Source organism: Populus alba, chromosome 1, assembly GCF_005239225.2.
Source record: "Populus alba chromosome 1, ASM523922v2, whole genome shotgun sequence".
Classification (NCBI taxonomy): Eukaryota; Viridiplantae; Streptophyta; class Magnoliopsida; order Malpighiales; family Salicaceae; genus Populus; species Populus alba.
In genome coordinates, this window is record NC_133284.1 from 37,896,319 (window position 1) to 37,908,815 (window position 12,497).

Sequence of the window (12,497 nt, forward strand, 5' to 3'; positions counted from 1 at the left end):
AGCATCGACTGAACTATTTTCTTCTCTATATAAAAGCTCAAACTAGGGTCACACCCCTACACTGGGGGCAATACAAGATGTGTTTTTTATGAAAGTTTTACGGAAGCCTATAGATTTGAAAACCAAGCTAAAGCATTTGACAAAAGCATGACATAAAGGCAATAACAAGTCTTACATTTTGAGAAAAGGACTACTTGAGGAAAGTCAAATACTTCTTCTCCAAGAATATGATAAGTAAAAAGGCAACACGAGAGATGAATCCAGCATACGACTTCAAAAGCAAGCTCATGTTACGAGGGAGTCTCATAAAGAGGATGGGGGCCTATGTTTCAAAACCAGGTACGAATGCATGCATTGCATCTAATCATAAAGTCATTGCATGTATGTTTTTTTTATCGTTACAGGAGGAGATGTTAGTGCATTCCAACGAGATTGTGGACGAAGAAAGAATCATTGAGTTGAGTCTTGAACAACAAGAAGAGAAGATAATATTTTTTTAAATCCTGCCAGCAGGAAGAACGACATCGATAGTAATTGGTAAAAGAGAATCGTCAGATGGGATTCCAAGTTGTTTGGTTAAAAGAGATCGCCAGAAGGGATCTCGTTTTTCGATGAAGGTCGCTAGAAGGGACTTCATATTTCAGCTTTGAATAAAAGGAATCGCCAGATGGGATTCCAAGTTGTGTGAGGTCGCCAGAAGGGATCTCGTGTTTCACTATTTGGAGGTCGCCAGATGGGACCTCGTATTTCATGTTGGTTAAAAGGAATCGCCAGATAGGATTCCAGGTTGCTTGAGATCGCCAGAAGGGATCTCGTGTTTCACTATTGTGGAGGTCGCCAGATGGGACCTCACACTTCACGTTGGTTAAAAGGAATCGCCAGATGGGATTCCAGGTTGTTTGAGATCGCCAGAAGGGATCTCGTGTTTCACTATTGTGGAGGTCGCCAGATGGGACCTCACACTTAATGTTGGTTAAAAGGAATCGCCAGATGGGATTCCAGGTTGTTTGAAATCGCCAGAAGGGATTTCGTGTTTCACTATTTTGGAGGTCGCCGGATGGGACCTCGTACTTCATGTTTGTTAATAGGAATCGCCAGATGGGATTCTAAGTTTGATTAAAGGAGATCGCCAGAAGGGATCTCGTATTTCGCTATTTGTCAAAAGGGGTCGCCAGAAGGGACCTCATATTTCATTTTCGTTAAAGGGAATTGCCAGATGGGATTCCGATGGCCGAAGAGGATTGTTATAAAGAAAGAGTTTCAGATCGATCAAGCTTCGACCAGATCAGTTTTCAGGAGTTTAGTTTGGACTATCTTTATAAAACTTACTACGCAAAACCTTTGCTCCGTAAGCTCTATAAAGAGGGGGCATCTATTGTAACCCATTTTTGGGTCCCCGCAAAAAAATAAAATAAATAGCCAAAGAAGGTTAGAAAAATAACTGGAGGCAGAAGCGCTCGGAAAATGGTCAGAAAATTGGTCAAGGAATATAAAAATACAAAGATTGGATAAAAATACAAAGATTGGATTTTTTTGCAGTATATTCTTGAAGGATGAGGGCCATGTTTAGAAGGAAATTTTGAATTTTGAGGAGAAAAGCCCAAATTTGGATGTTTACGGACTTAACTGGATTTTTAATTATTTTTATAGGAGTTTTGATTGCAAGAAAAATTGATTTTTAAGTCAATTCGGGCTTTAATTAGAAGAAATTTAAGTTCTGAGGCCAAAATATATTTTTTAGGAATTTATTAGGCCAAATCAGGGGCTTAATTGCATAAATATTGAAGTTTAATGGCCAATTAGGGGCTTAATTGTGAAAATCCGAAACCAGGGATCAATTTGGAAAAGGCACAAAGATAGGGGGCTGTTTGGAATTGATTGAGGGGCCTAATTGAAGAAATTGGAAGTTTATTGATCAATTGAGGGCTAAATTGCATAAATCAGAGGCCAAGGACTAAAGTGGAAAAGGCGGCCAACTAGGCGGACGAGACCGAAATTGGCAGGGACGCAATTGAAAGGAACAAAAATAATTGGGGGACTGATGTGAACGTTGGCGCGTTTCTGGCGCCACATTTGAATCAAACGACGCGTTTTCTCCAAAACGACGCCGTTTCATGCGTTTTAAAAAAAAAAAAAAAAAGAGACCAAACGGTGCCGTTTTGAACGGCACTGTTTCTCTTCTTCTTCCCCCCCCGCAGGGGTAGCAGAGAAGAGGAAAACCGGGGTTTTTGTCCCCCGCCTCTCTCCTCACGTGCCATGGCCCGACGCTCCACGCCTTGGGACCCCCGAAACCGAAGCCACTGGCCGACCACCCGCCGCGCCACCGAAACCGAGAGAAGCACCTTGGCAGCGGCGCCTGCCGACCGACCGACCAGCACGCCTCGCTCCCCACGCGGTCATGCCCCGATATCCCTATAAATAGAGAAGAAACAGAGTGAGAAAAAAAAGGAGGAACGAAAAGAGGGACCCGAAAAAGAAAGAAAAAAACCGAGACAGTGAGAGAGAGAGAGACCAAAAGAGAGAGAAACCACAGAACTTAAGAAACAGCGACCGAAAACCCAGGGTTGAGAAGCTTGGGATAGTTGAAACCGAGAGGGGACTCCAGAAGTTGAAGCAGAAGCAAGCGAACCGAAGGTGTGGTCTCGGTCCACATGGAAACCACCGTGAGCTAAGTCGTTGCCACCGCCGCCCCCGCCAGCAAGCCACCGTCTCCGCTGCGCCAGGTACGCTATCCCTACCCCCCGTGCATTTTCTTTCGAGGCTGGCATAGGTTGGCCTCCTACATGCAGAATCGTTTCTGCATGCAGGAGGTACGGGGAGAAAATAATTCCCCCCATTCATTTCTGTTCTTCTTTTGGGCCAGACAGGGTCTGGCCAGCGATATGGGTCTGGGCCGGTCCGGTCCGGATTACGGGTCCAGGCCGGTCCAGCCTAGATCAAGACAAGATATTGTTGGGCCGAGTCCGGCCCAACGTTTTTAGGGCTGGAGTCCGGCCCAGTTAGTTGGGCCGGCCCAGCCCATTTAATATATTAATATTATATTTATATTATTATATTATGCATGTATATATATATATTTTTTTTTTAAAAAAAAAATATAAAAAAAATTCCGAAAAGTCTAAAAAATATATTGTTGTTTGCTTTTCATATATATATATATATATATATATATATATATATATATATTTTTTTTTTTTATATACATTGATTTTTTTTATACTATGGGGATATAATTTCAGTGTTTAAAAACACCAGTTTTCGTCAAAAAAAAAAAATGTTTTCTTGCTTGTTGCAAACGGCCAATACTCTAACATGTTTTGAATTTTCTTTTTATATATAAAAAAAATATTGGAAGCTTTGAAGGTGTGTTTTCGCATAGATTTCTTAAACACAAATTATTTTCTTGCATTTGTGGATTTTACAACATGTTTGTAAAACTCCAAAGGGTATTGACCAATATTCCAAAAACTATAAAAATCTTATTTTAGGAGGAGAAATTGTAGTTATTATTCACCGCTAATGTTTGGATGAAGAAATCTTTAAAAGGATGAACATCCAAAATATTTTGGGAGTAATAAATCATCAGCACACATGTTTGAAAGAAGCTTTGGTTGTAATCGAGGACATTTCAAAATTTTAATTTTTTTTATTTCACGGTTTACGAGTCGTGAAAGTATAAAAATTGTTTTTTTTTAAGAGTTGTGAATTTTTCTTCATTTTTTTTCCCTTTTCCTGGCGATTTACGAGTTGCCAACTCTTGAAATACTAAAGGAAAAATGAACTTTCATAGCACATGGAATCTCCTTGGATTTCTATCCAAAATAAATTGACGGGTTTAGAAAACACCAACACACCATAGACTATAGAGCAAACTAAACACCAAGCAGCTTACCTTAGGTAGGGCGTACTAGGGGTGCTAGTACCTTCCCTTCACGCAACCAGTCCCTTGCCTTAGAATCTCTGGAAAAAAAACCAGTTAGGGTTCCTAGTGACCAAATACTAGGTGGCGACTGCAAAGAACCAAATCATTAGAACACAACGAAAATCGCCAACCGATGTCGCGCCTTATAATTTTTTGTGGTGGGGTGCGACAACTACTAATTACCAAATTCTTTTAAATTATGATATGTTTAAGGAATCGAATAAGATAGTTTATGAAACAAAAATTAATGATTAAAAACAAATAACCAATTGATTAAATATTAATGAATTCAATTGTACTGGTTCTACAATTTTTGACTTACTGTAACTATGCCTATGTGAACTTTCTCGATTAAATTAATTACTCCTAATGTTGATAATCAGGTTTTTCTTGTTGAAATTTATTAAGTACTGTAAAACCTGTAACGATTACAAAAGTTCTTGGGATATCTCTATCCTATAGATCTCTTATGGTATTTCAAACAATAGATAAAACAATTATCACTTCTCAGTTTCAAATTGAATTCTAAATCATACAGATGTTGGCCAAACACACGCAAGCATTACACATAGAATGAAATACTCAACATCTTAATGTAATAATTTAATCGAAGAAATTGTTCACATAATCATAGTACGGTTACATAAAAAATCCTAGAATAAAAGTCTACTCCATAGTTAAATTAAAGAGAAACAAACTTGATACGATGAACATTACTCAAAAGCAGAGAATTTTCGTCGAATAGATAGGTGTCCTCCCGGTTTTCAATAGTTTTGCCTCTGCTCTTTTTTTGTTCCCCTTGGTGCCGCCTCCTCTGTTTTTCTTTTCTATGTTGTAGGGTTTCTACATGTCTTCACTCTGTTTTCAGACCCCCCCCCTTCTCTTCTTTTATATTGTGGCTTTTCTACCCCTGCAGTAATGAGAAAAGTTTCCTTTTCTGCATTGAATTCTTTCCTACTCAGACATTGCGGGCCAGATTTGAGGTAGAAAACGTGCGAATTCAAAGATCTCTATTTCTCGAGCAATTGTAGAGAATCAAATTTTCTTTCCAACGAAACTGATCTTGCAATTTTTGGACCTTTGAGTGTTGAGATAAAGGCCATAAACAGAAATAGTCTTTACAGTGCAGGAATTTCGGGCTGGTTCAATCCTTGTTTTTCAACTCGCTTTTTGGGCTTTGAAACAACAAAAATGAGTTATATGCCCTTCATATGTTTTGTACACCTTCATCTCAACTATTTGAAAATGGTGACCAACATCTAGAACTAAGTTGTATAGCTTCTTTTGCAGCACATAATGAATCACAGTTCAGTTTCACTGCCGGGCTCTGCCTATTTAGTAACCTACGATCTGAAAACATATTAATTTCCCACGAGGTCAATAATTCAAAAAGAAATTCAAAATTCTAATTGTCTTGTGCAACATATCCAAAATATTTAAAAATCAAGCATGAATAGTGGAAAATATACATGCTAAAAAGGAAACCATGAAAGTAGAGTGCTAAAAGCTCATGATAAGTTCAACTTTCACATTTAAAAGGCTCCATCGTGCAGCATTCACTTCTTGACTTAGCTCATAGACAATATTAGATAATGGAAAACTAAGCATTCTTACTCTCTTTGCAGACCGTTGTACAAACTTCCAACTCATCGATGTGTTTCATGTGTTTAGCATCCTTGAACTATGAACAGTCATTTTGCCATCATCATCATCATTATTATTTAAACAAAGTAGCCAACTTTAGGAGTAATAACACACTTTAACTTGTCTTTTGACAAGGGTGATTTTTTTAAATTTATCACTTGTTTTTTGACGCGAATACAAACATTTGTGATGAATGCACCCGATTACTTAAAAGGTCATAAACTTAAAATACTTTGCATACTCATATTTTAAGCTACCGTTTGACGTAAAAGTAAACATTTGTGATGAATACTCCTAGTTACTAAGCAACTCAAAACATTGGAGTAGATACACATCATATACTTATTCATTCACTTTCATACTCATTATCACTCCTTGTTTTAATATTTTTCTTAGAGGGTAACAACAAGAAAGAACAACACACTTATCTCTTATGCATAACTACACAATTTACATGACTGGGCTGGAAAAATGTACTTCAATAATTCAAAAGAAAATGATAATGCTTAATCCAACTTTATAAGATATTATCCGCTTTAAGCCAAGGAATATCATGGATACATCATGAAGCACCTAAAAATGTCAAAGTTGGTCTTAAATGCATATCACTTTTCACCCTCTGTTTTCATGGTTCTAGTGTGCAGTGTCTTTTATAGTCAAAGCATGCAATGTCTCCCCCAAATTTAAATATCACATTGTCCTCAATGGAAAAACAAAGAATAGAAAGGCTTTCGAATACTTCCTTTTGACTATGTGGGTGTGAGTTTGTTGTTGCTTTTGGTTATTTACTTGTATGATCAATCCCTGCACAACTCAATGAAACAGATAAGGTTTTTTTTTTTTTTTTTAGGTTGCCTCCTAATCAGCGCTTAGTTATAGCCATTAGGTTGACTTTTCCATTTATCTAAGATGAAGTGAGAGGGATATCATCCCTTTTTTCAATAGACTCCCCATTCCTATAATGCTTTAGACGCTGCCCATTTATTGTGAATGTTCCCTTTTCATCATGGGTGACCTCTACTGCTCCATAAGGAAATACCTTCACAACCGTAAATGGTCCTGACCATTGTGATTTGAGCTTACCAGGAAATAAGCATAGCCGTGAATTGAAGAGTAATACCTGTTGACCAAGGACAAACTCCTTATGTACAATGTGTTTGTCATGCCATGCCTTGGTTCTTTCCTTGTATATCTTGGCATTTTCATAGGACTCATTGCGAAATTCATCCATCTCATTAAGTTACAAGATTCTTTTCTCACCTGTAACCTGCAAATCCATGTTCAGTTGTTTCATTGCCCAGTATGCCTTATACTCTAATTCAACAATGCATCATCTAGCTTTCTTGCCCAATCTTTCCGAGAATTACTTACTGTTTTCTCTAAGATTTGCTTCACCTCTCTATTTGATACCTCTATTTAGCCATTTGTCTGAGGATGATAAGCCAATGCTCTTTTGTGTCTGACTCCATACTTAGATAGTAGTGCTTCAAATTGCTTTTTGCAAAAATTAGTTCCTTTATCACTAATGATGGCTCAAGGAGTACCAAATCTGGTAAAGATGTTCTTTCGTAGAAAATTAAGTACCACCTTGCCATCATTTGTAGGCGTTGCAATTGCCTCGATCCACTTTGATACATAATCCACTGCTAAAAGAATGTATTTGTTGTTATAGGATGAAGGAAAAGGTCCCATGAAATCGATGCCCCAAACATCAAATAATTCAACTTCTAGGATATTTTGCAGTGGCATTTCATTTTGTCGAGATATATTCCCAGTATGCTGACATCTATCACAAGCAGTAACAAAAGCATGAGCATCTTTAAACATAATAGGCCAATAAAAATCTAACTGCAGAACTTTGGCTGCAGTGCGTTGTGTTCCAAAGTGCCCCCCATATTCAAGTGTGTGGCAGTGCTTTAATATATTTGTCATTTCCTCTTCTGGAACGCACCTCTTGATGACTTGATATGCACAATGCTGATAAAGTATTGGTTCCTCCTAGAAGTAGTGTTTGACTTCAAAAAAAAATTTCTTCTTTTGCTGGTAAGAAAAATCTGGCGGTATGATCTTACCTGCAAGAAAGTTGACATAATCTGCATACCAAGGAAAGAATTTGTTAGTGGAAATTGCTAAGAGTCTTTCATCAGGAAAACATTCATTTATAACCGTGAATTTAGGCTCCAACTGCTGTGTCAATTCTAGCCTTGAAAGATGATCTGCCACCACGTTCTCAATCCCCTTTTTATTTTTAATTTATGCATCAAATTCTTGCAGTAATAGGATCCAACGGATGAGTCTAGGTTTGGCATCTTTCTTAGACACTAGGTGTCTAATTGTAGCATGATCAGTATACACCAGTACTTTGTTTCCCATCAGGTAAGGCTGAAACTTATCAAATGCATAGATCACAACAAGCAACTCTTTCTCGGTTGTGGCGTAGTTTAGCTAGGCATCGTTGAGTGTTCTACTGGCATAATATATGGTGTGAAACACATTATTTTTTCACTGCCCCAATACTGCTCCAATTACATAATCACTTGTATCACACATCAGCTCAAATGATTTCTCCCAATCCGGTGCAATTACAATAGGAGCTGTCACTAGCCTTTCTTTCAATAACATAAAGGTTGTCTTGCATTCCTCATCAATCTGGAACTTTGTGTCTTTTAGCAGAAAATTGCATAACGGTTTGGATATTTTAGAGAAGTCTTTGATGAACCTCCCATAAAATCCCGCATGACAAAGGAAACTCTTAGCCCCTTTGATTGTAGTTGGCGGCAGAAGCTTGTCTATTGCCTCAATTTTAGCTCTGTCTACCTCTATTCCTTTTCCTGAAATCCGGTGCCCCAATATTATACCCTCTGTTACCATGAAGTGACATTTTTCCCAGTTCAAAATCAAGTTTGTCTTTTCACAATGCTCCAAAACCAATGCCAATTTTGCAAGGCAATCATCGAAAGAAGTTCCAAATATAGAAAAGTCATCCATGAAGACCTCAATGATCTGCTCCACCATGTCTGAAAAGATAGCCATCATGCACCTCTGAAAGGTAGCTGGTGCATTATACAACCCAAAAGGCATTCTTCTGAAAGCAAAAGTACCATAAGTGCAGGTGAAAGTGGTCTTCTCTTGGTCCTCAGGTGCTATGGCTATTTGGTTATATCTCGAATAACCATCTAAGAAACAGTAGTATTCATGCCTAGCTAACATGTCCAGCATCTGATCAATGAATGGTAGGGGGGAGTGATCTTTGCGTGTTGCCTTGTTGAGCTTTCGATAATCCATACAAATCCTTCATCCAGTTACTGGTCTAGTAGGTATCAATTTGTTATATGCATCCCTTACCACTGTCATTCCTCCTTTTTTGGGCATAACTTGGACTGGGCTCACCCATGAGCTGTCAAAGATTGGATAAATAATACCAGCATCTAACCATTTCAGAACTTCTTTTCGGACTACCTCTTTCATGGTCGGGTTAAGCCTTCTTTGATATTCAACTATTGGCTTGACTTCATCCTCTAACAGAATTTTATGCATACAAATAGAGGGACTGATGCCTTTGATATCTGCCAATACCCACCCGAGAGCTGCCTTATGTTTTCTCAACACCCTCAATAATTTTTCTTCCTCTGTTTTGGATAGCTTTGCAGAGACTATCACAAGATAGGTGGAAGCTTCTCCAAGATATGCATACCGAAGGTGTTCTGGCAGAGGTTGCAATTCCAGAACCGGTGCTTGTTCATTGGTTGATTTTATTTTTTGTGTTGGTTGTCCCAAATCTTCAAAGTATCTTCTGCAGTTAGGTTTAAAAGAGTCCATCCAATATGTATATTCTGTTATCTCAGCATCCTCTTCCCATACCTTATTTAAAAGACATGTTTCTAACGGGTCAGTTGGAAGCTTGACTTTGTCATTAATTAAGGACGCCACCACTTGAATGCTGAAGCAACTCTCCCCCATATTTGGTTGTTTGATGGCTTTAAACATATTGAAAATCACCTCCTCTTCATTCACCCTTAACCGCAGCTCCCCTTTCTTCACATCAATTAACGCACCTCCAGTGGCTAAGAATGGTCAGCCAAGCAAGATAGGAATCTCATTATCCTCCTCCATATCTAGTATGATGAAGTCTGCTGGAAAGATGAACTTGCCCACTTTCACCAGTACGTCTTCAATTATTCCCCTTGGATGCTTCAATGACCTGTCAGCTAGCTGCAGTGTTACTGTAGTTGGCTTTGCATCACCTAAACCTAGCTTCATAAAGATAGATAAAGGCATGAGATTAATACTTGCACCTAAATCACATAAAGCTTTTTCAAATATAGAATTTCCAATAGAATTTGGTATAGTGAAACTCCGTGGATCCTTAAGTTTAGGAGGCAGTTTTTTTTGCAAAATGGCACTGCATTCCTAAGTAAGAGCAACAGTCTCATATTCCTCTAGCTTTATTTTGTTTGAGAGGATGTCCTTCAGAAATTTCACATAGCTTGGCATTTATTCAAGAGCATCTGTAAAAGGAATGTTAATCTACAATTTTTTAAACACATCAAGAATTTAGAAAATTGTTTATCAAGTTTATTCTTCTTGAGACATTGTGGAAATGGAATTATCTGCATTATTTCTTGCATTGGTTCTGGTAGAGGATCAGATTTTTTCATATTCTGAACTGGTTTAGCCACTTGCTCCTCTTCTTCTCCTCCTGCACTCTTGTTTCCAGCAGTCTGCTCCACTTCTTTTCCACTTCTTAAAGTTATGGCCTTGCATTGCTCCTTAGGATTAATTTCAATTGTGCTTGGTAGATTTCCTTGTTGTCTACCCGTGAGCATATTGGCTAACTGACCAACCTAAACCTCTAAATTTTGAATTAAAGCTGCCTGGTTCTGTAGATTGGTATTTGTTTCAGTTATGAATCTGCTGGTGTTGTTTGTTAATTGTGTCATAGCTTCTTCAAGTTTTTATTCTCTTTTATGTGCTCACTTGAAGATGGCATGGCTAGATTATTCATGAAAGTTTGATTGTTCCACGAGAAATTAGGATGATTTCTCCAACCAGGATTATATGTTGCACTGTAAGGGTTGTTCTGCCGGCTGTAATTTGACACAAAATAAGCATGCTCTGCTTGGGAGAATGGTTTCCTAACCTGACATTCTTCACTTGTGTGATTTCCATGGCAAAAATCACACGTTGTATGGTTGGCATTTGCTGACAGTTGAGTGGTTTTCAGTTGCTGAGTTAGTGAATGGACTTGAGATGTTAATGCCGTGATTGCATCAATTCCGTGCACCCCAATAGTCTTCTTTTGTATCCTTCTTTCATTTGGCCATTAGTAATTATTCATAGCCATTTCTTCCATTAAGTTGTAAGCATTATCTTGTGACTTACTTATAAAAGCTCCTCCTGAAGCTAAATCAATTAGTGTTCTTGTAGAGGCATTCAATTCATTGTAAAAATTCTGCACCTGCATCCACTTCGGTAGTCCATGGTGGGGGCATCGCCTGAGCAAATCCTGTATCTCTCCCATGTCTCATACAATGGTTCACTCTCAAGTTGGGCGAAGTTAGCTATCTCAATGCACATTTTTGTTGTCTTGGCTAGTGGAAAAAATTTAGCAAGGAATTTATATGCTAAATCTTCCCAGCTGATAACTGAATCTACAGGCATGAAGTTTAACCAGTTCTTCACTCTATCTCGCAGAGAAAATGGAAACAGCCTGAGGCTAATGGCATCATCAGTAACGCCATTATGCTTAAATGTGTCGCAAATTTCTAAGAAACTTGCAATATAGGCATTAGGATCATCACTTGGCAACCCATAAAACTGAACTGAGGTCTAAATCATCTGCAATATTATTGGTTTGATCTCAAAATTATTGGCCTCAATCCTTGGTTTCTTGATAACATAACGGATTTCTATCACCTGTGGGAGAGCAAAATCTCTTAATGCCCGTGTATCTTGCTCAGGATTTTCATTGTCTACCATGATGCCTCAACTATTTTAAGTCTCTCGCGTTTTGTTCTTAATTGTAACGATTACAAAAGTTCTTAGGATATCTCTATCCTATAGATCTCTTATGGTATTTCAAACAATAGCTAAAACAATTATCACTTCTCAGTTTCAAATTGAATTCTAAATCATGTAGACGTTGGCCAAACACACGCAAGCATTACATATAGAATGAAATACTCAACATCTTAATGTAATAATTTAATCGAAGAAATTGTTCACATAATCATAGTAAGGTTACATAAAAAATCCTAGAATAAAAGTCTACTCCATAGTTAAATTAAAAAGAAACAAACTTGATACGATGAACATCACTCAAAAGCAGAGAATTTCTGTCAAATAGATAGGTGTCCTCCCGGTTTTCAATAGTTTTGTCTCTGCTCTTTTTTTGTTCCCCTTGGTGCCGCCTCCTCTGTTTTTCTTTTCTATGTTGTAGGGTTTCTACATGTCTTCACTCTATTTTCATACCCCCCCTTCTCTTCTTTTATATTGTGGTTTTTCTACCCCTGTAGTAATGAGGAAAGTTTCCTTTTCTGCATTGAATTCCTTCCTACTCAGACATTGCGGGCCAGATTTGAGGTAGAAAACGTTTGAATTCAATGATATCTATTTCTGGAGAAATTGTAGAGAATCAAATTTTCTTTCCAACGAAACTGATCTTGCAATTTTTGGACCTCTAAGCGTTGAGATAAGGGCCATAAACAGAAACAGTCTTTGCAGTGCAGAAATTTCGGGCTGGTTCAATCCTTGTTTTTCAACTCGCTTTTTGGGCTTTGAAAAAAAAAACTGAGTTATATGCCCTTCATATGTTTTGTACACCTTCATCTTAGCTATTTGAAAATGGTGACGAACATCTAGAACTAATTTGTATAGCTTCTTTTGCAACACATAATGAATCACTGTTCAGTTTCACTACCGGGCTCTGCCT

The 12,497-nt window shown here is 38.0% G+C and overlaps 1 protein-coding gene across 1 annotated transcript; it reads right to left on the reverse strand.

Annotated features, from left to right (window-relative positions):
• Positions 1-6,470: 6,470 nt before the first annotated feature.
• Positions 6,471-6,797, reverse strand: LOC140955242 (uncharacterized). The gene has a single exon (XM_073407319.1). The coding sequence runs from the start codon at positions 6,795-6,797 to the stop codon at positions 6,471-6,473; it is 327 nt and encodes a 108-aa protein (XP_073263420.1).
• Between the last annotated feature and the right edge of the window lie 5,700 nt (positions 6,798-12,497).

Excerpts from the sequence above, each read along its gene's own strand:
- LOC140955242 (XM_073407319.1), bottom strand. The coding sequence starts at position 6,797 with ATGGATGAATTTCGCAATGAGTCCTATGAAAATGCCAAGATATACAAG.